The sequence below is a fragment of the Pipra filicauda genome, unplaced genomic scaffold, assembly GCF_003945595.2.
Source record: "Pipra filicauda isolate LSUMZ 115617 unplaced genomic scaffold, ASM394559v2 scaffold142_size1944046_pilon, whole genome shotgun sequence".
NCBI classification, from domain to species: domain Eukaryota; kingdom Metazoa; phylum Chordata; class Aves; order Passeriformes; family Pipridae; genus Pipra; species Pipra filicauda.
Genome location: NW_024103907.1, coordinates 222,941 through 249,867, shown reverse-complemented (window position 1 = coordinate 249,867; position 26,927 = coordinate 222,941). Strand labels below are relative to the sequence as shown.

At 43.0% G+C, this 26,927-nt stretch overlaps 1 protein-coding gene across 1 annotated transcript in view; it reads right to left on the bottom strand.

The window, feature by feature from the left end:
- SPATA13 (spermatogenesis associated 13) overlaps positions 1-24,270 on the bottom strand; it is a 222,330-nt gene extending 198,060 nt beyond the window's left edge. The window contains exons 1-5 of the mRNA XM_039378650.1: positions 23,984-24,270; positions 23,238-23,900; positions 21,086-21,155; positions 15,569-15,712; positions 14,979-15,247 (exon numbers count right to left, since the gene is read on the bottom strand). Of these exons, the coding sequence (XP_039234584.1) occupies positions 14,979-15,143 (165 nt within the window). The 5' untranslated portion in view covers positions 15,144-15,247; positions 15,569-15,712; positions 21,086-21,155; positions 23,238-23,900; positions 23,984-24,270. The remainder of the gene's footprint in view (positions 1-14,978; positions 15,248-15,568; positions 15,713-21,085; positions 21,156-23,237; positions 23,901-23,983) is intronic.
- Positions 24,271-26,927: the final 2,657 nt, after the last annotated feature.

Sequence of the window (26,927 nt, the reverse complement as noted above, 5' to 3'; positions counted from 1 at the left end):
GTTTCTGATGTTATCCCATCAGAGAATGGGAAGCCAGAATAGAGTTGGCAGTGGAGGGATGGAGTCTGCTCCTCCTTTTGTCTTGAGGGATTTTAAAAACACAGTCGTTGTGCATAGTGCTCCTAAACATCCTGAAACCCTTCTTTTAAACCTCTTTCTTCTCCTCCAGGGATGGTAGCCACACGGTGGGAAGGGAGATGTGGAAGTCAGATGCCTGGCTCAGTTTCTCAGGCATCACATAATCCCAGGCAGTTCACTCTGACCTTTTCCAATGCAGGCAGTGGGATGCTGGCTGATGCCAGCCACTGACCAGCCCAGGCAGCAGCCAGTGCTTTGGGTGGCCTTTACTGGGACCAATACTGAAACCTTCATTCCCTGTATTGTTTTCTATCCTTACCTTCCTTTTTGTCTTGCATATTACTAGTAGACCAGACATATTACTTGTAGAAACCATGCTCCTAGTTAACTCAAAGCTCTTGAATAAAATTCATGAATAAAAATAAAAATTCCATCCCATTTTATACTCATTCTCTATCCTTCACAAGCATGGCTTTCTGTTTTTCATTAACTGTACTATCACACCACTGCTGATTATTTAAACTACAAAGCTTCATGATAGTTGAAGCAAATATATGTAGTGAGGAAACAACAATATGAAAACACCCACTTTTCTTAATACTGAGACTTTGAAAAGACCCTTGGTATGATTGTTGTTAAAAGCCAGTGGTTTTTTCTCCATGTAGATCTGACGTGTGCCAAAACAGAGTGCAAATGTAATGCTTCTAGCAGGCATCTGTGGCATTTAGGTATCAGAATCTGGATTTGGCCAGCCAGCTGCTGCTGTGGTCCCTATCTGCACAGTATTTCCTGTATCAGGAGACAATTTCTTCTAACTTCCAATGGGTTTGCAGCTGCAAAGGCCACACTGCTGACTACGTCACTTTTATTTTCGTTTCTTCTCTTATGACTTCGAATCTCAGAGGATATCACACATGGCTGAGGAGGAGAAGAGCTTTTATGAGCTCAAGACAACTCTCAAATGGTATTTTTCTTGGGACTCTACTGCAGTATTGCTTATAAGTTAGAAGGTCTCTGCCCCAAAACATTCACATAATGAGATCCAGTGGTTGAAGGCTCTAGATGACAGCAACCTAAGGAGTCGCAGCCATTGTCACACCTTGTCCTGGCATCGCAGATGAAAGGTGTTGGAAATACAATGAGATGTTTTCTTAACTATGTATTTTAGATGCTTCCAGAGCCTGCATTGGTGGGGTTTTTCTTTTTAATAAGAAAATTGAAATCAGGTGAGAGTTACAGATCGAAAAAAGGAAAGTATTGCATTTTAAAAATTAAAAAACCCCCCAAACTAATAATCTGAAAAGTTGGAGAAAAATAACTCTACTACTGATCCAAGGCCTTAATTGCAATACCAGTTGTTCCTAGCTCCATATTACTTTTCAGTTCCAGGCAAAGAGGTCTTTGAGATTTTTTTTTATATCAGTGATAACAGCATGTTTTTAAAAATAAATAATTCTAATGATGTAAGGTACTGTTTTATCACTTTTCTTATAATAACGATAGCAACAGTAAAAATTTATTTACACCATTGAAACATACCAGTAAGTTTATTGCTACGTTAAAGGTCCAGCTAGCTCATAGAAGTCAGTGTTTAAGGAAGAGTGTAAGAATAGGATACACATTGCATATCCCATGTTTCAGCAGTCCAGAGAAGCTCCTCATCAAGAAGTTGCAATAACAGTTATTTCAGTTGTCAGAGGTTTTATCTTCTACAGACTCATGGAGTGAACTCGTCATTCAGCATCTAAAGTACTCTGCAGTGTGAGTTCTACCATTTGGCTGTGTACTACACAGAAAGTACATTCTTTTGATTGTTTGGAATTGAACAGCGTTGAACATAACAACTTCATTTTATAGGTAAATTTCTGATTTATGATAAAAATTTATCATAATTTTTATGACAAATAAAAATTATGATAAATTTATGATTTCTGAATTATGAAAAATGGTGACTAACACTCCATGGTTAATTTCTTATTGTCACTCAGACTTTGTAGACCCATATGACACCACCACCCCTCCCCAAGTTGTCTCACTTCTACTTTGAAGACACTTAGATGATATACTCATTCCTAATAGAGGTGCTATTCCTTTGATCTCTTATGCTTCTTTTTTTTTGACTCTTCCATACCCTTGTTGTGACAGAGTGGTTTGAAGAGACTACAGTGTTGAAGGTGTATGGCAATATGAATTTTTTTTGCAATGTGACAATGCTTTTTGTGTTGTTTTCTATTTCTTTCCTAAGAATTCCTACTTTTAAATAGTTTATTCATCTTCCTGTAAAAGAAAAAGTCTGAATTACAGGAGTCTCCAAGAACTCTGCTCAGGTAAACACTGACACAAATAATCCATTATAATAATACTGTCTTGATGGATGGTGGGATGATGCACTGTCTGAAATAATGACTAGAAGAGTTGCATTTCCCAGTTTAATGAGACACAATGATGTAAGCAGATTTGACAGTTGTTTCCTGAGAGGCTGCCTGTCCCTTGTTGAAAGGCTTTCTTGCCTAATGTTTTAGAAGAGAGAGATGTCAGTTACGTGGGTGTTTTCTTGCTCTGCAGGCAGCCAATTATTGCTTATCACGTCTCACACAGCTGCTATTTCACACACACAAGCCCAGGTGGATGTCACATCCTATTTTTACAACTCCAACTGACGAATTGAGGCAAAAATGGAAAATGCAATATTCCAGGCCTTGCAGGCGGAGTCTGCATTGCCACAATTATAGTATTCTCCCCTGTGTTATGGAAAAGCCTAACCATTAATGTAAGCATTTAGCTAATGTCCTACTGAGCAACAAGATAAGGACTACATGTGAAAATTCTTATCACTTTGAAGTTTTAGCCGTATGTGGGGAAATGGGGTTTATTTCTAAATACTGAATGTAGAAATCGGCTCAAATTAATATTTTAAGCTATTCATAGATCTTAAAACATGCTGACCAAGATTTCTGATGTGGGAGTACCTTTGTTTGTAATCACTGCACTGTACTCTGTAATCAAGTGCCTACCTCGGATACTTTCTTGAGGCCTTGGTTATATGTCATCAGCTGCTCTCCAGCTTTGACTGTGGGTGGTGAAGTTCTTCCCATGTGTGCAATGCCAATAAATAACATTTCTGCAAAAGTATCTCTCAGTGTTAGAGACCTTTTTTTCTCAAATTTTGCAGAAATAAAGAGTCAGGGGCACTACTGACAGTCTACAATAACTGTCCGGTAATTCAGAAGAATCTCAAATCCCTTTCTTTTCCATAGTTCGGTAACTCAACCCGAAACGAATATCCAAAGCCCAACTTTTATTTCCAGACTTTCTAAGCAGAATTTTGAGGGTTTTTGTGGCTCCAAGAGAGCTGATCCCACTGTGCCGATCCCACTGTGGCTCAAGGACAGCTCCTGCTTTGCTGGACCTACACTTGCACAAAGGTTTGCAGGTGTTTCCATGCATAGCATCACTGCTGGAACAGGCAGTGGCATGTTCTGTGGAAACAGAAGAAGTTGGGGAAATCAACATAGCAGCCTCTTGCTTGTATCCTGTCCGATATAGTCAGAAAGGGAACACGCCGACCCAAGTGCGGCACTTGCAGATACAGGGGCTCAGGACCTAAGGGGGGTTGGAGGCATCGAGGCCTTATAGGCTGAGCAGACACACATTGAGAAACCAATTTGTCCACAAACTTGAACTTCTGATTGTTCAACAGGGATCTGAATATAAATAAGAGTGGCTTAAGCTGTTGTAATACACCCCAGCTTATACTGAATAAAGTAGTCTCTCTGGAGGCTACTGGAATCCATTTAATATATGGGGACATCTGCCATACATCAGATAGAGTAGCTAAATCATTTTCTATTTTGAACCTCTATGGAAGTACAACTACCTATAGTGAAGAATTTCTGATTAGATGCAGAGGAAAAGCCCATTAATGTATTTCCTTAGTGTCATGAGTGACTGAGTGGTTTTTCCAGGCAAAACTCAAAATGTTTCATATTTTCAAAAATATATATTCCTTCTATGCAGAGATTTTTCCAAGTAGCACCAATGATTCCCATGGCAAAATTAAATTAAAAGGGATACAGATTATTTTATTGTCTGTCCCCACCCACTGAGTGGAATAAATAAAGTGTTACTTCAATTGTTATCACTGATAACAATCCTGTATTACATAAAAGCTCTCTCAACTGAGAAAATGTGATTTGAAGCTTGTTTTTAAATACAGCAAAACAGGAAAAATCTTACCTGTAGTCATATGCAGAGCCCATGTATCTAAGGAAGATGTGTGACTGAATGGTATTTGTGGTGCTGTCTACTCTGATTTCCATAAATTGTCAACTCTGATTTCATAAACTCTACTCTTCCTAACTCTAAGGGAATATGTCCATTCATTACCTTTTTGATTTTTCATTCTATGAAAATTTGTAGTACAGGATTAAAACACTAAGGTTTGTAAAATAAACACTGTGAAAAATGCAGTCTCCACATCTCCGACCTAACTTGACTTCTTCATTACAAACCTTTTTTTTCTCAAATACTAGGTCAGGGTGCCTCTAAAAATCAGCTGGAAATCCAGCTGGTTCTCAGGACTTAGGATGGTACCAGCTTTCGAATACCCTTTTTTCCCTCTCTTGCATGGTAAATATACTACTCAAACCACACTGCTAATTTTTATGGCTTATATCATCATGATCCATTGCATCTGCATTAAAACAAGTAATGGCAGAGCTTTGTAAAATTAGATGAATCACATTGACTGAGCTCTGGAGTAATTCAGTGATGGATTGTGTTACATATCTGTGTTACACAGGAGGAATAACTGCACTGCAGTGACTTATAGCTGTCCTGAGAAGCAGCTGTATGCTGTGGAAAGGTGCATCTCTGATCATTAGGAGCTCTGAAACTGGGAAAGGCAGAAGAACAACAGCTATTCTTCTCCCTTTCTGACAAGTGACACACGTCTCACAAATTATTTTGACTAGATTACTTAGGTCTTACATGGATTACTAGAGGTATACAGGGTAAGACCATATTAGCTGTGGTTATTGCACAGTTAATCACATAGGATTTGATCTTCAACTGATGTCAGTCTGACCAGGCTCATTGAGGAAGTTAAGAAACACCCATTGATAGCAGCTGAGCAGCAGAAGTGAGTTGTACAAGACAAATAACTTCTTGTGGAAAATATATGAGTGTCTCATGCTATTTCTATGCCACATGCATGAATAAAGTTGCAAGAAATCAATAGTACAAAATAAAGGTAACACTGGCATGTTTTGCATTACATACGCATTTTTATATATATATCCAGTGAAGAACAGAAATTACTTGGACTCCTGAACCTGTTAACTGGAGACATATGAATCCTGTATGTCAAACAAAAGCATAGAGCTTGACCTAGGGAGAAGAAACTGTCCAGAGTTCATAATTCGCGAGGGAAAGGCACACTGCAATGACACATGGCACAGTCAGAGCACTTGAAGAGCTCTGCCTGGAAAAAGACACTTGGTTCTTCAGTAGTAGTTACAGAAAGGTGTCCTGCAGTAAGTCATCCTTCCTGAAGTGAAGAGTGTGAAGTACATGGTTGATGGGATAAACACTGTCATCTATAGACATATTGCACTGGTTTTATGCCACAGACAGTATCACACACTGTCAAAACCAGCATCTGGTTTACTTCACACAGGAGTGTTTCCAGAACTGTCCCCTTGAAGTGACAGAAAAGAGTAGATTGAATTGCTTCAAATCTCTCTGAAGTGAGAGTGAAATGCAATGACATTTGCGAGGATCCAGCAAAGTATGGCAACTGGTTAGGTCAGAACATGAAGAAGAAGGGCAGGCCTTGTCATGCCAAGATTCAGAAGGCATATTGACAGCCACATCAGATAGTAAACCTTGAGAATATGGTCTAGTAGCCATATTAAGTTGTTATTATTGCAGAAGGGGACAAAGGCTCAGTGACAGTGCCTCATTTCTTGGCTTTTCTTTTTGTGATAACAGCCTCAATCAAACACAGTTTGCATCACTGTGTCCTTTGATAGCTGACACCCTGTTAAGCTATGGGTGAAGCTGACAGACTCACAGTCAAAGTCTTTGAGAATATTCCCATTGCAGACTCTCTGCTTTTCATGATCTTTAAAATGTAGTTTTCACTGGGAGAAATGCTTACAATACAAATAAGAAGATTTTTATTTAAAAGCAATGAGCCTTGAATTTCAGTAAATGTTTGCTGTATTGCATAATTATACATACATGAACATTTACAGAAATATGTTATTTTTTCTTATGGGTAGTGTTCTTATGGAACACTAGTTTTCCTAAGATAATAGGGCACCATGATTTTTCTAAAAGCTCTTACATATAGTAAGGTGTATTTTTGTCTTGATACTGATTTCCATCAGGATGAAAGGCAGTCATGTATTCACATTTATTGGATTGACGCTTGTCATACTTGATGGCACTGTTATAAGTGACACCTTTTAAAAAATCTGCCGCTTTTTGGAACAAAAACATGGTTTGAAACAAAGGCCTGTGGACAAAAAAGGCCCTAAATGTGCTTTACTGCTGCCATCTTCCGACATACAGGTTAAATTGCAGGGTTTTGAAAGAAATTAGCCCAGGCTATTTTTTCCTAACCTGCTTTCCAGTAAATGCCATTACATCGGTGATAAAACAGAATGGGATTACAAATACGTGGCTTTGACATGCAAAAGGACTGTGACTGCACGAAGTAAACTCATATGCTCCAGAGAATCCAAGACAGGAAAGGCAGGACATGAATTTCATTCTGAATCTTTTTGGTTAGATGTGCTCCAATAGGAGCATGAAGCAACAAGGAAAGAGAGTGTCTAATGTACTCTTTTACAATACTTTATTATGATCTAAATTTACTTTCTTGGTCAAAGGGTTGGTCTGTCGAACACGTTTCTAAAAGAAACTGTGAATTCTAGTTGCTGATCCTCCGTGCTGAAAAGCTTATTCTCCACTGGGAGCATAACAACACATTAAAATCAGCTCATCAAACAGAGAAGGATATAAAAGAGAAGAAAAAAAGCTGAAAAACTGAAGCACTCCTACCACAAGGAGGGGAAACATCTGTGGATTAACTACACATGTTTACTAGAGTTTCCAACAAGTATTGACTGTGCAGGGCTCAGATATTATCATAAGAGATGATATGAAAACATAGGTATAGTTGGTGTGAACGTCATATGAATGGCATTACCTTGAAGCATCTGCCATAATGAGATAATGCAGTGACGGAGATGGAGGCTTTCACAGTATTCACTTCCCATATCCTACCTAGACATTTGGACTCCTGATGCTTTCGCTCTAAGAAGATGTCAAGTGACAAATTCAGCAAAAATCCAGGCCAGAGGCTCTGGCCAGATTACTCGCATCCCAGAATACTCACATTTGCCTCCTCAAGCAATGCTTGACTTGCAGCCACTCTGTATACACCTGCCTTGCAGCGAGCTCAATTAATGCACAGTTCCACACAGTCTGCACTAACACTTTCCTTTGAACCATTTGTGCTGGAGCCTTGGAAGAAAGAGTGGCAGGGGATTAATCTGTGCTTCTTAGCAAAGCCAAGCCCAAGGCACATTCCACCATAGCAGTGACCAAGAACCTTATATAGAGCAGCTGATTTACTAATAACCTCTAAAACATAACATTTGCTTTGGAGACAAGTGGGGAGGGTTTAATTTTCATTTTTTAAAAATTACTTCTGGTTCTCAATAAAGTTATCCCAGCCTCAGTAATGAGACAAGGCAGCACATCAGACATCCAGCAGGCTCCAGTCAGAGGGAGACAGTACTGGTCCATTTCTAATTGCTCTTCAGTCCTGTTTTCCATGACAAAATCCAGTCTTCCTACTGATTTTATGCTCTTGGGTATCATGACATGTTTACTGGGGGTTTGGCTTGCACAAATTCGTTTCCCAGAGGATGTTGTTAAACATCTGTTGTCATATGGTACCAGCTATGAGCTGTGGCTGGTTTCTGGAAAGTGGTCCAGACCGAAGCCTCCCAGGGAATGTGGTTAAAGGAGGATGCTTCAGCCACTAGTTCTGCGTCGTTCATCATTGCCCTCAGCCAGGTTACTTTAGGGACTGTTCTGACACTTCTGCTCCACTGTATTTTTAAGGCTCTCTTTTATTTCCTATTTTTTCCTTCCTTCTCACCTCTTCCACCTTTCTGCTCTAACAACACTTGCTCTCTGTGTTCACACTCAATGTCTGTATAAACAGAAAAGAAAATTTTGTAGATAAGAAATCTATGCCCATTTGAATATTTCCTATCCTTTGTATGTCATCTTATAAACTGCATGGAGGAAAATAATCCCTTACGGAACAGTGCAGCCCTTGTCAGATCCCCAATCCTGTTTGGAAACAGTGAGTTTAGAGTTTCATACATTGTTAATTTCATAGTTAAGAACTGGGTAGAGATTTTGCAGGATGAGGGTTTAGTTTTGCTGGACATTCCTCTTAAATCCTTTGTTTAGTAGAAATCGGTTTCTACTTTCTTTTCTTTCCACACCAGTAAAATCTCTAGTGAAGTAATAATCCCACGTGATTTACTGGTACTTTGGACTGATGCCAGCTTTGTTTTAATCCCAGCTGCTGCTTTATCCTCCGGGTATTTCAGTTCATAGCAAAGTGTACAACAGAGTCCCCAGAATGTTGTGTGAGCAAAGATTTTAATAATTTTATTCAGTTCCTTTGCTTTGTCCCTCATGGCAGAGCTCTGCTGGTCCTCAAACTTGCCCAATTTGATTACATTTAAACTATCTTTAAATAGATGCATCCCCTGGGTGAAACTTCTTCCCTGATTAGTCTGGATGGGAAGCATCTGTTTTCCCTCTGGTAAAGAGAGTTCCTAAAATCAAAGCACAAAGACAGGCAATGGTCATGTCTTGTGGTGTTGAATTTGGGCAGGTTGACCCAAAGAAAATAGCACAACCATCCCAAAAAATGAAAAAAATCAACCTCAGAGTAACACACCTGCAGTGATCTCAAGCTGCCACAATGCCTTTGTACTTGGTGACAGAACACGTATCAACACTGTGGTAAATGTCACAGTCCAAAGCATATAAAATGCCTAAAACCAGAAGTATTATTAATTGAGAGCTACTGGCACTGTATCCACAGCAGCCTTGTGTTCCTTTCTGTCCCCTTCCCTGCCCAAGGCCTGGGGGTTTCACTTCCTTCCCTTCCAGTGCCGAATGTGTCCAGCTTCTCTGCACCACAGTGGGAATAGGTAGTGGATGCAACCAGGTCCCGCTCACCTCTTCCTGCCAACACTGTGTCTTGCAGGACTCCCTGGCATTCCTTTGAGGAAAGGCTGGAGCAGATTAGAGGTCACTTGTGACCTAGAGCCATGGGAGAAGTGGGAAGGGGAGACTTGGGAGTGTTCTACCCTCCAAGCGGAGAAAAGAAGATCCTGATGGTTCAGCCCTGTGCTAGGTTTGCCACCATGGAGTGATACTGTCTAGGAGCAGGTCTTCTGCTGAGGAAAATGTATGAGTCAAGTCAGACCTCAGCTGTGGGTTTCATCTTGGAAGGAACCAGTTGGCTCACTCTGGAGATGCATCTGGGATTAAAATTATATATATGTGATGTGAACTGTCTGCCACGGGACTGTGTAGATGTGCCCTAAACCTACACAATCCAGTGAAGAGGGCACTGGACTGCAAACACTTCTCCTTCTGACTCCAGCTGGTTCTTTCAAAATCACTTTTCCTCTTCCTCTCTGGAAATAGGCCAGTCTTCTCTCTCACAGTGATTTTGTGACCCACAAAATGGGCTCTTTACTCCTTAAATTCTTCTGCTTTCAGGAGTGCACCCTGACAAGCCAATTACCCTAAATGAGCGCAGTCACCTGATATGCTGGTCTGTTGCAAGCTAGTGGACACGAGGAGGGAGGTGGCCCTGCTCCTGTGCACCAGCAGCTGTATTGCTCATGAAGCACATGAAATAATCAGTCCATTAGCAGACTGATATCTTGATGGCCTAGTGACATCCTAAGGATATGGACCCCATGTGGCCTCACATGCATGGCTGAAGCATGAGGAGGAAGGTTCTGGAAGGGTCTGAGATGTGTTTCCTTGTCACCAAGAAAAATTCAAAGATTTATAGATAAGAAAATCTTGCAAACTACAGGCTTGGTTACAAATTAAATCCCTAGCTGAGTCCCATAGCTAGGAAACTGTGAGATAGGCATTGTCCAGAACAGATAGCTTCAAGGGCTGATTTCTCCCAGGAGAGGGGAGATTTCTCCCAGGCATCAGGAGAACCCTCCCCACACACACATGAAATGTCACCTGTTTTTCATTTTCCTTAATTGCAAGGTGTGTTTTTTATTTTGTTACTTAGTTCATGCAGATCTACCCCCATGTCCATGTGATCTCTCAGAGGCTTTCTTCATTTGCAAACTGTTATTTCCTGGTATTTGTCTCCTGTCCTAGTTCTTTTGGTCTCCCCTTACATCCATTTCCCCACAGTGTTGAAGCAGTCAGTGAAGAGGCAAGGTTAGCACAGATCTCAATGACGTGCAAACCTTGGAACCAACCCGCAACACCTGCTCTGGCAGGAGAGTGAGCTGCAAAGAAATTTTCAACACAAAACTGTCATTTCAATAACACAGAACCACTCCAGAGCGTCTCCTGAGCAAAGACTTAAAATCTCTTTCAGTGAGGCAGCATCATGCTCACTTGAGAGAGAAAGTCTGGGAGAGGCGAGGCGAGCTGTTGCCACACATTTGCCACAGAGCTTGGCCTCGAGGTCCTCTCCATCCTCTCGAAACACAAGACTGCAAAACTCTAGGTATGGTGAAAGCAAAGTGTGGTGAAGACAAAAACTTTTTGGAAAAAAACATGTTATGTCCTTGCTGTAAGACTTTTAATGCAGCAGCAACAGCCAAAAAATTATAATGGGAAGTAAAAATAGTTTTAGTCAACTGATAAGTGAACACATCCTCTTTCTCTTTGTCTGGATTGCTTTTTACAGAGTACCCCTGTGGATTGCATATTGGCAGGGAATGCCTTAAGATTGTCCAACAGGCATAATTGTACTGGGAATCTCTGTGCATACTTTTCTAAGATCCAACATGCTGGACGCTCTCACGTTTTGCTACTTGTCATCAGCCTAGTGTCTCCCTACAGCTATTCCCACCTGAATAAAATCATCCAAAAATGCAATATTTTTTGATTTTAAAAAAATAAATCACCACCAGTCTCTGAGGAGCATGGGAGGAGTTTCCACTGTGCAAACACATCCACAAACACATACACTGTAAGCATCTGATTAAATGCCTGCTACAAGTAAGCCAGAGCCAGATGTTGCCCATCTTCTCTAGCCCATCCAGATCAGATACCACAGATCTTTGTATGTCTAAATAAATCGAGATTATTTGGGAGAAAAACATAATAAAGTGTACATGAAAAAGATCTCATCATAAAGATCAGTTTTTCCAGTATTTGAGGTCTGATGTGGAAATATGAGTGAAGAGTCAGACCTGTGAACCAAAGCAGATCTGCTGGAGGCTGCCTGTGCTCCTGTGACCAGGTAACAGAGGGTGGATCTAGGAAGGCTGTGTCAGTGCTGGTATGCCCAGACCCCTCTGTACAGCATTCCCAAAAGCAGGACTATCTGCCTGAGCTGATGGTTCCCTCTGGTTTAGCTGCTGCTGAAGTCCTCAAGATGGAGAAACCAGGAAAACTGGCACCCATGGACCAGACCCCACTCCATGCTCAGAGGGAAAGAGGAACTGCATGTGGTTTCTGGCCACACCAAGGAACTATCACACTACTTCAGATGAGATTCCAAGATGAACCAAGCACCTGTAATTCCATTTACTGATATCCATCACGTCTCAGAAATGGGCGCCACGGCTGAGAAGCTGTACATTAAACAGACAACCATTACATGACTCATACAATGAATCACAAAAATTTAATCAGTTGCTAAGAAAAAAAGTCAGAAATTATGCAAGGTCATTGTCCGTGCCTTTCAGAGCAGCTCACTGAGCCCATGCTCCCTGGCACCTAGGACTCTCAGATTAGGAGACAGAAGGATTACGTAGATGAGGACAAGTCATACGCCATGTAGCTGCAGGAAAACACAGAATTTACCTTGGAGCTGCTGGAAATAATAGACCAATGACAAGCATCATGGAAAATGCACCAAGCTAGATTTTGAGCTGAAAGATTCCAAAGCATACGGGTAAAAAGGCATAGGACTTCAGGCATATAATCTCCTGGAAAACAGCCCCAGAGTTTGAAATTATTGTGGTTCCCTAAAGTTAGCTTCCCTTTCATGGTGCTAAAATATTATTCAGACACTGAGTACACGATGACTCGTGGAAAGCCCTCTTCAAGTATATGCTTATACATGTATTTACCTTTATGTGAGAATGAATCTGTAGAGTGTGAATATCTTCTGATACGCTCTCCAAGGCTGCTGCCGTGGATCAAGTGTTAGGACAGATGAAGCAGCAGTGCTTATATGAAAGGGAATGTGGATCTCCATGACATTCTGGGAGGAATGAATGTTTACATGTAATCTTTGACAGATGGGGATATTAATGCTTTCATTTTATGGATAAAGAAGACAGATATTAGAATATTGCCGTGTATTACACAGTAGTAAAAGCTCTGTGATGAGGATAAAATTCTGGTCCTCCAGAGAGGAAATCTCTTTTCTCTAATTCAAGAGGAGAGCCTTTACGAAATGAATGATTTGCAGAGGGGAAGCAGTAACAACACTGGCAGCACTCACTTTGGAGGAAGGACCCAGGGGTGAATTACAGGAAGAGTGCTAGAGAGAGCAGGTCATATAATATTGATATTTTAGTGAGATCCACAATGTAATTTAAAAAAATGAAAATAACTGGATTTAGAGACAAGGGCTAGCAAGAGCAATAAAACTTTGTCAGTGTCCCAAAACTACTTGAGCTGGATTTCTTTGATGCAACAAAATCCTGAAACACATCCACATAAGCATGTGATTAAAGTGATTAAATTAATCACTGCCACAACCTGTGCCTTGATCATACCTTTTCTTCCTTCCCCATCAGTCCTGACTTCCTATCTGAGTACAGCTTGCCTCATGTTTGTCATTTAAACTCTGCAAAAAAATGGAATATGTAGGGGAAGTTTATGGCCAGGACATTTATTACTGTTCTCAGTGTCAATTTATTTGCCCATTCTTACCTCCTGTCCTGGGTAATCGATCCTGCTAGAATGACTGACAACAAGTGGGCCTGGAGCCCTACTGTGGGGGATATATGGCAAATTTGCAGCATCTGTAGCGAAAAGGAAGCCAAATCCAAGGGCTTTTAAAAGAGCTTTAATTCCCCTTGAAATAACAGGCAGGAACGTGCAGAAGAGGAAACAAATACCAAGGAAGGTCAGTGCTGCAGGCACTAAAAGTGCCTGGGTGTTGGAAAGGGGAAACTTAGGAAAATGCTAAGCGGGCAAGAGAAGGAGAAAACTGCTTCTGGAGGTCAGTGCTCACATAAAGCAATGGTTAACCTTATGGCCAACACACCAGGAATCCCAGGAAGTTTGTAGGATTTGATGCTGCTGCTTCAGAGTAATGAAGTACTCTTGAAAGCAATGCCGCTGGCTGATCAATTTGGTGGTGCTCCTCCTGCCCCTGTAGCAGTCCTGTAGTTGAGATAAATGAAGACAAACCAGTCTCTGAAATCAGCTTTGTCAACCTGGTTTTATTTGTGTGCTTTGAAAAGTCTCCAAATTAGGTCAGGATTTAGTAGCAGTTGCTGGGACTTAAAAAAAATGCTCTGTAGCAGTGACCTACCAAGGAAAACAAAAAAAATTGGCTTGTGCTCTTGCTTGTGCTTTTATTTCTGTATAAAAACAAGACATAAGAAGACTTGGACTGCTTCCTATAACTCTAAAAGAAAAGTATATGACAAGTGTCAACTTTGTCTTTCCCTATTTTTGCTGAAGAATTTGCAGGATGTCTCATACATGTCTCATACGTGTCTCTCTTGCCCATCTCTTAGCTAAGATGGCAGCATTATCCAATCACTTAACATGAGTATATTTTCTCCTATATATTTGTAGGCATTTCAATGAAACAGAATATAAGTCCCCCAAGAACATTAATAGTCTTAATGAAAAATCATTACTCCTCTCAGCAAAGCATTTTTTGTATGTATCTGTATTATGCCAGTTATCCAATGAGTCTGTTAGGACAAGCCCTGGAGTTATTATAAAAAGAATGCAAGAGAATATTATTAGATAAAGAGGGAGAAACCTTTTAGGCCTGCTCCATACAGCATAAACAAGGGAAGAAAGCAAACATAATTCTCGTTTCCCCTTGACAGGACACCCTCAGATGGAGCTCAAGACATTTACTAGAGATGAGATATGGGGGAAAAAGTGGGTCAGAGCCTAAGAAGATAAGGAAAGAAAAAGGATGGTAATTTCTGTAGTGGTCTGTATTTAGACCTCTGTTGTCTTCACTTTTATACGTGACTGACACAAACGGTCTTAAGGCCTATTTGCAGCTATTGATGAAACAAGACACGGACCCATAGCTGACGAACTGAGGTTGCTCCGAGTGAAATTCAACAGGATGTTGATCCTTCTGACAAATGGCAAGTAAGGCTGAATATTAAATGAAACATCCATTTAAAAACTCCTGAAGCAAACAATAAATGCTCCATACATTTAGGCTGAATGTGATTAGAGCACGGCAGTTGAAAGGTCACTGCACAAAAGACAGGCTGTAAAATGCTGTGTAGCAACTGACTAACAAAAGCTCATATGCAGAAGGCACAAAAGAAGAGAATTTGGAAGAAATCATAGATCTCAGTGTAAAATCTGTTCATGCATTTTAACTCTGAGAATTATATCTCAAAACAGAAAGTTAATGTACTCACCCTGACGGAACTACTTCCATGGCTTCCCTCCATCTCCTGTGAAAGGACACAGAGGGCCAAATTCTGCCTGTGGGTACAGGACTGGGTTGCATCACTGAAATACTGCATGGTCTGTGGTGCTCCTTTATAATGGAAATCAACAGATAGTGGCCAGGCTACCCTCATTTCTCCACCGTTTTTTCAGGCAAGTCTACAGCCTCTGAGTGCAGCACAGGGTAGTCTTTCTGCAGAAAGCTCACTGCAGTTCTCCACAACTCCAAAACCAGGACCTGACAGGGAAAAGAAAAATCCCAGACGAGTTCAGCATGTCTTGGAAGCCTGTAGGGATTAGAGAAAAAAAAGGGGGGGGGGGGGGGAGAGAAGGTAGCCTGAGGAATAATTGGAAAAGTATAACCTAAGTTGAGATAAGAATTTGGCCTAGCATGGATATTAAGTAAAATCCATGCTCATACAAGCCAAGGAGGGGCCAGTGGTACATGGAATGGCACCAAAGAGCTGTATTCTGCTGTGTTTGCATTAAAATCGATTTCTAAACATAAGCCACTGACTCAAGCAGACTCTTCTTGGGCAAAGCACTTGGACAAACTTACTAGGAGTGGAGAGGTAAATAGTTGCATTTCTCCCATCCAGTGGCCTTCCCTTTGCATCCTCATACCTCCTGCTCCTGCACTGCATCCCTGGCAATGCAGCAGGCTTCCTGTGGCTTGACAGGGAAGTTTTCCTCCATCACAACCCTGTAAAGCAACGAGGGAATGCAGTCGTCTCATAGGGACCCATCACTTGGCCACCCTTGCAAACCACCCCGGAAAAGCCTCTCCCACCCTTGAGGTGCTCTTGGCAGTGAGAGCAGCATGGGGTGGGAGCTGCCCCCAAGATGGGTTTTAGCCCCCTCTGTGCACCTGAGCTACCTACTTCTCTGCATGGCTTACAAAACACAAACAGCCAGATAGAATCATGGCAAACCTTCCCATCCACTTCAGGCTGGACATCACAAGGTACAACTGGAGAGTGTCACAAGTCATTCCAGACTCTTCCTCAACAACTGCTGGAAGATAAGGACTACTGCACTAATTAAAAATACAAGAGAGAAGATTGAGCTTGGAAGACTCAGCCTCTTCCCAGGCCTTGTTCAATACTGATCCTAAACAGAAAGAACACTACCTGGGACTGCTACCTATATACAAACTGCAGAAGTAGGAATTTAACCACCAAGCACACAGAAGAGCCTCAAACTAAAAGTGGTTTAACTAGATGAGCATCTTTTTCCACTTTCAGAAATTCTTTTTCCCATTGCAAAATCCATTATTAATTCCCCACCACACCTCTCTCTGCAGCCTCTGCCTCACAAGCCTTTGAACTCCTTCTCCCCCTCACCCTCCGGAGATTTCTTTCCTGTATAAATCCCTTGGAGATGCAGAGGGAATGGGTGCAGGGTTCATGCAGGGTACAGGGTTGTTGCAGGGCTCTGGCAGCATTAGGAGAAGGCAGCAGCATAGCCAGGTCCTTGGGAGGGGTGTCCAGCTTAGCAAGGCAGGAGAGTTGGTCTGCCCACATCTGCCATCCCTCCTGCCATGCCAGCTACCCAGTGAGCTCCTAGGATCTGGCTCCTGGGCTCACTGGTTGCAGGGGAAGAAGGACACGCTGCTAAAACCATTCCCTGACACCTCCTCCTGAGCTGTGGCTACCACCTGAACTCTGCAGGGACACTCGTTAATGAGTGTTCAGTGCTTGAACATATTGGGCACACCAGCCACAAGTAAAGCTGCTGGCAGCTGCCTTGCAACACGCAGCCCATGTACTGGGAACCACTTGGACAGACACTGTCACCTGCAAAACCAGCAGTGAAGCCCTTAAGTCAAACTCCTTTACATTAGCAACAGCTCTGAATGGAAAACAGGTTTATAGAAAGGCCAAAGAACAATGTTGGTAAAGAATATGTCGTAGAAGGTATTGAAAACTAGCTTCTGATCTGGCTGAGCAGTAACTTCTATGGTCTTAGGGATGCCAAGAATTGGAGACAATTTGTCCAGGAAGACAGGTCTCTGGAGATGTATGGCAACATTTTACATCTACAGCTGGCACTGAAGTTAAGGAAAAGAGCTATCAGAGAACATTTCCCAAACGAGTGCACTAATTCCTCTTCAGCCCTCTTACAGAGTGATTGTAGAGCTCCTGGGCCCAGGGGAATGGCTCACATCTCTCAAACTGCATCTAATTCAGTCTTGAACTTAATTTGCAGCAGCAGCAGCAGAAGCTGTCCAGGTTTCCCCTTGATTGTGGGGCTTATAACTGTGACTGCCATTAATGTATTATGTCCATGCACATATTTACCCAAACCACCTGTGAGGGGTGAAAGCAAAGCGAGACATGAGAGACAGTGGTCAGTATGGGATGCCCAGCTGCTTCCTCACGGATGAGTTGGCCCATGACAGCGGTACGAGCTGACAGGAGAGCACAGCACCGGAGATTAATTGCTTCTAATGAGCACCACTGCAGCCCAAAGAAAGGATGAACACAGGACTGCCTCAGAAACTACAGCACTTTAACCCTCTGTGGTGGGAAACCCCTCATCAGAGCTTTTTGGGCACCACATTAACATGTCTGAAAAGGAGAGAGGATTTCTGCATGGTCTGTTGCCCACAGCAAATGAAAATCAGGATCCCAGTTCAGCTTGCTTGGGAGGAACAGCCACGGCATCATGCAAAACGCTGGTCCCGTCACAAGCTCCTTAACCCAGCAGGAATTTGTTTAAATCTCCCCTTCCAGGACAGCCTTATTTTCTAATCCTGCTGCAGCCTCCCTGTTCCCTCATCATTTGTCCTGCACTACTGCTACAGCTCTGCCAGCCAGGACTGCTCACACGTCAGTGTAAACCAGGGGTAACTCCACAGACCTTAAGAAGTGCACACTGGACTTACACCTCTGAGAAGGAGCCTGGGCTTGGATATCTGCCAGCTGTCTGGAAAAGCTCTATAAAGTGACTTTCTCTCTCCCCGCCACCCCCCCATTTTTTGCTTCTCCCTTTCTGTAGTGCTTTCTTTGTCAGTACATCTTTTAATAAAAAATTTAAAAACAAAACCCAGAAATAGAGCATTTCCGCCTTCAGGCTGCTATCTGGGGCACCCGTGAAAATAGCAACAACCACTGGGTAGCTCAGAGTTTAGATAAGGTCAGCTGCTCAAGGTCAGCCACCAGTTCTCTTTTAGGCAATTTCTGCAGGGTTCATCAAGTTTGCCATCGGGTCTATCAGGGTTCATCAGGTCAGCTCACAGAAGCACACAAACTATTCCTGTGCCACCATCCCATTGGAAAATCTCCTCTAAGCTTCCAGTGAAAGCAGGGAGAGGAGAGAGCATGGCTCCATACATACAGGAGGAAACCTACCAATCAGCAGGTATCATATCCATTTGCAGTGCCCTTGCCCTGGCACGTGTGTTCAGGCTGGGCTCGGCAGCCCAGGAGCCAAACTGCTGCCGTGCCAAGTGGAGCCAGGGAAGCGCCCTGCTGGGATGGAGGCGACCAGGCTGGGAGGACCAGTCCTCTGTCTATCGGCACTGGGACGAAATGGAGGGAGAAAAACAACTGAGCTGTAGATTTCCCCACAATGAGTATTTGCAGTCTAAGGGGGCAGAGAAAAAAAACAAGCAACTTGATTATTAAAGTTAAGCCCAGGGAATTATCTTAGCTGGAAAAAGAAACTGGGGAAGAAAAAATCAGCCATTGAGTTGTGTCAGTTCGGTGGAAAATTACTAAGGCTTTTCTGGGCTGTTTTCATGTCGGAACTGACCCAGTTTTTAAAATACTAAAGAGTTGGGGGTGTTACTGAGCCACAGAAGAACCGAGCTATCCCAGGCCAAGCAGAACCATAATTTGGAGGAATTTTTCTTAAGTCAATCCACACTGACCTTGTTGGGAAACTCTAGCTGTTGGATCTTGCTTTCTCTTAGGGGACATGGGCAGATCTTTTCTGGAGAGCAGAGCAGGAATGGGTGATGAAGAGGAGCCCTGTGGAGAGAGGCTGGGCACCGCATGAGCCACCCGACAGCTGGTTGTGAGCAGATGTAGGTCACTTAGAGACTGGTGAAAACAGAGCCCACTAATTAGGGCACCAAATCGCTAACCACAGAAAAGAGATCAATCCGCTTTGTGACATGAAAAAACCTGAAGGCTTGTGCTGTGCTGTTTGTTTGGACATTCACCATCTCTGATCAAAGGCACAAGGCTAAGAAATGGTTTTCTAGAAACCCTCAAGCTACAACCATTTCAAGCAACTTTGCCCAATTCAACAATTACTCCATAAATCTTTCCTAAGGATTTTTATCTTGGGTAAGAGACTTTGGATTGTTGTCAATGTTTTTCTGAAAACAGGAGAGGATGTTTTATTGCCCCAGTTGCTTTTGTACTCTGAGCCCATGGTTCATGGAATGACAGGAACTGTAGTTTAGCTATTCCTTAAGGGTTTCCACTGAACATATCCTAAATTATTAAGCTAAAAAGGTATTGTATTTGGAACATTTATTGTTAAAATAATTTAAATTGCTTTTAAATCATGAAACATGCAAAAATAAATACTTATTTTATGTACTTTTTTTACAAAGATAATAATCATGTTCATACATACATAAGAACAATATATTAATCGATTTCAATGCTTTGGTGTTGAATCAATTCAACTCCAAACTGTAATACTTATTTTTAGAAGTAGTTTAATATAAAGTTATTCTTTACTCAAATAAAATTAGGTATAAAATTAATATTTTAAAATACTCGAAGTCCTTCCTCTAATGATAAAACCTGCATATCTTTGACTAGATCAGTTTACAGGGTGGTGTCTTTTTGTGTAAGAAACAGCTGCTCTAGAGTATTCTAAGCTCATCCTTATTGTAGAAGGTGGTACTAAAAACAAAGTATACTATCACATACCATTAATTTCCTTGAAAAATGTATCATAATACAGTTTCCAAGAAAAAAAACAAACAGGAAAACCTTATGTGCAAGAGGAACTGTGTAACTGAGATTTGCTTGGTTTGGTTTGGTTTTTTTCCCCTCCATGTATTACCGATAAAGAATGTGCTTTTAAGAAACTACAGGCTAATGTGTGGACCCAGGAAAATGTCCTCCTGCAATAAACAAGAATTCCCTCATTAGCAAACTCCTTGAGTGCTACTATACGGCATTAGTGCAGCTGGCACAGTTCCTAAGAATAGAATTATTCATTGCCATGGTTACTCATGCTGGAAATATTACCCTCTGCAATCATTGTAAACAAAGATCCTTTCACAACAGTGTAAAAATTAGAGCGCTTTAAGAAATTAAGGGAAATTATAAATTGTACAGAAGTTGAAGTTGTGCCTTGTAAGCACTGTAGCTTTTCTAGCACATGAAGGGTTCAACAACCCTCTGCCAAAATCTGATCCTCTCCCAGCCTAAATAATTTATGCAGCTCTGATCTGGCATCACCAAGAGCAGGGTCAGAGCCTGAGACCCAGAGTGCCTGGGCAGCACACAAGCCCTTCTGCAGGTGGTAGAAAGTGTGCTGGTAGGAAGAGTGGAAGTGTGCTGTTCAAATCACACAGGAAGGGCTGATCATAGCTGCAGCAGAGGAAGGCAAGAGGTGGGAAGTTATGATCCACATTGCCGAAGGAGCTGTCCTCATGAAGAGTATCATGGAGCTAATTTGCATCGAACCTTTGAGTCATGGAGGAGAATGGTCCCTGGAGCTAGCACAAGTTTAGACAGAAACAGTAGCCACAAACTGGGCTTCCCTCCTGCACCATGCTTGGACATCTGGAGCAGAAGATATTCCAACAGATGATATTTGCACTGTGCAAATGCCTAGCGAGTAGGTGGGTTGGTTCACACAAAAGCAGGCAGCAAATGAATGGGAGAAACAGGACTAACACTCGGGCAGCCTTTGGTCCTGCAAGTGCCTTTTCCACCTGAACACATTTCCTCAGGGTGGACTTGGTTTCTCCAGATGCCCATGCCTTCTGTCTGGTCTATCGGCACCATGGGCCTTTGGTCCAACACAAACAACCTGGAGAGGCTCTCATCCCACTGGGGGCCTACAGCAGAGTACAAAGACATCTTAAATAAATCATTTGCACCTCACAGTCTAGGGCTGGCTGGGCTGGTGCCTCATCTTCCGTACAGGAAACGATCTCTTCATGAGAGTATCTGAAAGGAAAAAGAGTGAGTTGGGACTTGGAAAAAAGCAGCAGCGTTCACATGCACTGCCAGCAGTGACAACTTCACTGTACCCACTGCAGGGAGTTGCATGGAGGTTGTTCAGACCATTATGCACCAGCACAAGCTGGTGCTACTGCTTAGAAAGAAATCTCTTCAGTTCTCACAAGACCCCTCCATGATCTCTCAGCCCGAAGCCATCACACACAGCATGAGGGCTTGTGTGTTCCTTCTTGCCCTGTTGGGACAGCACATAGTCCTAAAAGTTTTCAGGTTCACTGGGCTCCAGGCAGGCACCCATGCTTGCCTGTTGTGAGGCAAAGCATGGTGTGGGACTGGGAAGGATGGTCCTGACCCCAGCACATTTCTCAAATGTGGCTCTGATAGCGCTGTGGCCTGTTGACACTTCTTCCACAAAATATCTCTCTTGTTCAGGTAGGAGAAGGGCTGGCTTAGGGGATCTCATCAACATACCTGAAGGGAGGACAGAGCCAGGCTTTTCTCAGTGGTTTCCAGCAACAGGACCAGAGGCAAAGGGCACAAACTGAAACACGGGAGGTTCCCTCTGAATGTCAGGAAACACTTTTAACTGTGTAGGTGACTGAGCACTGGAACAGGTTGCCCAGGGAAGTCTCCCTCCTCAAAAGCCATCTGGACATGGTCCTGGGCAACTAGCTTTAGGTGGCCCCATTTGAGCAGGGGAGTTGGACCAGATGACTTCCAGAGATGCTTCCCACTTGAACTCTTCAGCGATTCTATGGCTCTGTAAAGGATAGCCCAAGGAGACCCAAGAGGAGGGGGTTTGCTGAGGCAGGGGCCACACCCAGGCAGATACAGGCTGGGCTGAGGAGCCCTCAGGACACTGCTCTGGGATAAAACCCAGTCACTGAAATAGAGTCCACAGCAAAACCTTGTAAAATTAACTAATACGTTTCTCATGGGATATAACATCTAATGAGCAGACCTTGGCACAGGGCAGCTTACCGGAGAGCTATGGCAGCAGCTTTCCCCACTGAGATGCTGCTGGATCAATGCCCTGGCTGTGGCAGCTCAATGCCCTGGCTGTGGCAGCACCCAACATCGACCCTCGAAACCCAGAGAATACACCCAGACAGGAACCAATTAAAAACTATGAGAGCATGAAGCACCATGTGATTTGGAAACAAATGTTGCCTGAGTTAGGTTTCCCAGTACTTCTGTTTCATAACATTGCACTCCTGCTGCCTCCTGGGCAGGAAGGGAAGGTGAAAGCCACAGTGACACAATCCAGCCAGCTCTGCCCAGCACAGGAGGAAAGCTGTGTCCTTTTAGCATCATCCCCAGTCCCTTCTGACTCCAGACCAATGTCCTTTAAAAAAATTTTATGTTATCTTTTGTAAATGCATGAGATATCTTTCACTAGATTAGGTTGCTCAGAGCTCCATCTAATCTGGCCCTGAACACTTCCAGGGATGGGGCATCCACAGCTTCTTTGGGCAACCTGTTCCAGTGCCTCACCACTCTCATAGTAAAGAATTTCTTCCTAATATGTAATCTAAACCCACTCTTTTTCAGTTTGAAGCCATTCTCTGTTGTCCTGTCACTACACAGACATGCTCTTGTAAATAGTCTCTCTGTCTTTCTTGTAAGCTTCCTTTAGGTACTAGAAGGCCAAAATTAGTTCACTCCAAAGCCTTCACCTTTCCAGGCAGAACAAACCCACTTCTCTTAGTCTTTCTCATAGGAGAGGTGCTCCATCTCTCTAATCAGCTTGGTGGCCCTCCTCTTGGCTCACTGCAATAGGTCGATGTCCTTCCTGTGCTGGGGACCCCAGATGTGGATGCAGTATTCCAGGTGGGGTCTCACCAGAGTGGAGTAGAGGAGCAGAATCCCCTCCATCGACCTGCTGACAAAGCTGCTTTTGATGCAGCCCAGGATACGCTGGATTTTCTGGGCTGCAAGCACACACTGCCAGCTCATGTCCAATCTCTCACCCACCAGCACCCCAAAGTCTTTTTCAGCAGGGCTGCTTTCAATCTGTTCGTCCCCCAGCCAATATTGATACCGAAGGTTGCCCCAGCCAAGGTGTAGCACCTTGTACTTGGTCTTGCTAAACGTCATGAGCTTCCTAAGGGCCCACTTCTCGAACTTGTCCAGGTCCCTCTGGATGGCATCCTGTTCTTCAGGTCTGTCAACAAAACCACCAGCTTGGTGCCAACTGCAATTTGCTGAGGGTGAATTCAATCCATTCATCTATGTCATTAAAGAAAATATTAAATAACAGTGGTCGTAGTATCCAAATCCTCCCCCTGGGTATTTACCACTGCCACCCCATGCAAAAAAACCCCCACAAACAGGAAAAAAAAACAGGAGAGAAGGTTTTCCCCTCCCATTTATCATTCAGGTTATGGCCACATCTGCACCTGGTCAGTCTGGGCAAGATAGGAAGAATGAGAGTGATGCTGTTGCAGCATGCCCCTACTCACATCTCAAATTGCTTCGCAGACAGTGGGGTAAAATTTGAAGAATTTGGCCACCTGAAACCTTTCCTCTAGAAGGCTCACAATCCCCACTTAAAAGTTGGAAAAAGCAAAGGGGTGTAGTTTTGCACTCAAGGTCACAGAAGACATCTGTGAAAGGCTATCACAGCCAATCACTCCAATCTCTGCCCTGTTCTGCAGCCATTCTCCTTCTTGAGCTGTGTTAAACAGCTCTGTAACAGCATCGGGGAGCCTCAAGAAGCCCTGCAGAGAAGCCCTAGGGAGGAAAGAGTAAGTTCAGTGATGCAGAATAAGATAAGGATACAAGCAGCCTACAAACCTCAACAAAGTGGTCCTTACCTCTGCTCGACAGCTGAGCCCTAACAGAGCATTTGTGATCCTCACTGCATGGGAACATTTCTGCAGCAGGGAGGTCTGACATGGCCACAGGAGCTGCAGGTTTGTAACCTCTCGAGGAAGCATTGTAAGTCGTGCTCCTGCACGTAATCCAACTGGAGAAAAACAGATGTGACAACATTGAAATGAAATCCCAAGGGGGAGAGAGAAATTGGGGAGCTTGTTAAGAATCCCACTGCCATCTGGAAGGCAGGAAGAGGCAGGCATCTGTGAGAAAGTGGCATCTCAGGGGAGAGCCTGGGTGCTTGCAGCTGGCACTGCAAGACGAAAGGATGAGGACCAGCTGATGGGCCTGGCCTGCCCCGGAAATCAGATGGGATGGTGAAAGGAAGGTTGGTTTTCATTTTCACTTCAGGGTATGTAGCAGAATCTAAAATAATCACCTCTGCTGATTGTTGTCCTTGGCAGGAGCAGTAACTTTGTGGCCCAAAGGATTTAACTGAAGATACAAAGGGGGAAATGAAAGCACATTGGGCTCTTGATTTGCTAATAAGAGTCTTTTGTGCTGCTTACTGGTTCAGAGCCATCTCCTAGGTCTTAACCCTTTACTCCTTAGTTGCCATGAAAACATGTTGTCTTCCTCGACTATGCATTTTTTTTTCAGAGGTAAGAACCGTTCTTTTTGAGCTTTCGCTAAGCTCCCATCATTGGTGCTAAATCTGGGACATGGAGAGGGAAGAGAAGGCCTATGCCATGGTAACAGATGCCTTTGAATTAGTAACTGGTTTTCTAGTAACTGATATTTTCTGTAATTCAGCCCAATGAACACCAGCTTAACACTGGCCTTCTCTTATGGAAATGAAGGACAAAAGGCTTTTGCTTTTGGTTAGTCATGTAAATCCTCAGATGAAGCCTATTCTACCAGAAGGGTAGTAAAAGGCTGTGCTATAAATAGTGCTGTGTGTTTGGCTGCGCTGAGGCAGAAATGTAAGGTTTCATAGCTCGGATTTAGGACCCTGGTCGTTTCGGAGCCAGGGGCTGACATTTGCCTTTGTGCTTGTGCTCTGATGTCTGTTTTGCTTTCTGAAGCAGTCATTTATTTTAAATCGGTCTGAATACATGTTACATCCTGAGAAAGAATTGAGATCTGGCATAGACAAGTTAACTTGACTGTGTAATCTGGTCCAACTGTTTTTCCATAAAACATGCGGATTTATGGTGTTTTCTATCAGACTCTAGGAAAAAAATACAGGCAAATTCAACAGTGCTGATAGACATAAATATTTTAAGCCCCTGAGAAAGCAGCAATAGGCAGCTCTGCAAAGGATGCAAGCACCATTTCTGCAGTTGCTGCATAGGAGTATTTCTTACTGATTTGAATTAAGCTGTTCAGACGCAGCAGCTCCATAATCAGACACTAAATCTGGTATGACAATGACTGGATATGGTCTAATTGGGAGGATCAAAAACTTAATTAGTTAACAGGGGAAAAAAAGACATCTATAAGCAAAAAAGTAGTAGGAGTGATTTCTTCACTAAAGTATTTCATTTTTGTATGATTTATTATCCATCAGTAAACAAAACCTATTAGTGCAGAACATGAAAGGTAGAAAGTCACAGAAAGACAGATATAGATGCAATATATCCCAATTGTAAAGACAGACCCAGACTAGCTAAATTCTTTTCTCTCTCTATTTTTCCTTAAGAAATACTCAGAACAATCCTGCTGATTGTTGTTTTCAACATTTTTCTGATCTTCCATATTACTTTAGGAGAACAGATTATTTTTTCATGTCCACTTTAGATTGTGGTCAGTATCCTCACATCCATAATCAAAAGGAGGTTTTACATTACTCATATTTACTAGGACACATTTGTCTTTATTTATTCAAACGTATTTTGTTGCAAAATTCATCTTTACAGGTGAACAAATGGAGCTGGGTAGGAATGGAATAGATTTGCTTTACATGACATACAGATTAAGCATAAATTCTGTCCTTAAAATAGTGTTTTGTCATAGGATTTTTGTTTTCTTTGCATTCTGCATGTCATGTCGCCCTGCATGTTCCCAGCTCCATGCAAGGAGCTCAGCACCATTTGTTCCCACGCTGTGGTAGCCTACAGCTGAATGTGTTCTTGAAGCACGTTGAGCCACATAGGTGCCCTGGAGGCAACCATCTCCCTGCGAAGCAAAAGAGGACACTGCTGCCCTCAAGGCTTCTGGCTGCCCTAGGTTTCACTGCCTCAACCTCTCCCACCACCTCCATGATTCTACCCAGTCAACCTCTGCTCATTCAAGACCTTTACCCAGAGGATCTTTACTCAAGTCTCTTCTCTGTCCAAGGGACTTATGAGTTTCAAGTGACACCAACAGAGAAGGCTGATGAGGCCAGAGGAAGGGCCTGTCCGTGAGTCCCACCACAACACATGGGAGAGCAGATCCAGCCATGTGATGCTTTTGAGCCTGCCCGGTGCAAGAGCTTAAGTGATAGCAAAATTTCATCATAAAACCTCAGACCACAAGTTTTGAGCAAGACCACAGTTAGGTGCAGCTGATTTTGTGGATACAACTTTAAAATGTGGCATCTGCAGCCTTCTGTAAGTTGAGAAAGGAAGCAGTGGAAAAGGGACTCGGACCTCCCCGATGCAGGACGGTGCTCTGTCAGAAGGCACAAGCCCTCTCTCCCCTCTCTGATGGGAACCCTTGGCTCCAGGTCACCTCTCACTGGAGTTCACATGGGAGTGCTGCACAGAGCCACTTTGTGAAGGTACTTTGCATAAGGACACAGCGTCAGCATGGGTCATTTGTTAGTCTTCGGAGTAGCTGTGGGGAGTTGTACTTAAGTGACTCTGCATTTGTCTTAAGCTGGTAAAAATATACATATTGTTCAAGGACAAGTCTCCTTCATTAGTCAGAACAGGAGACTTCCTGCTCCCAAGATCTAAG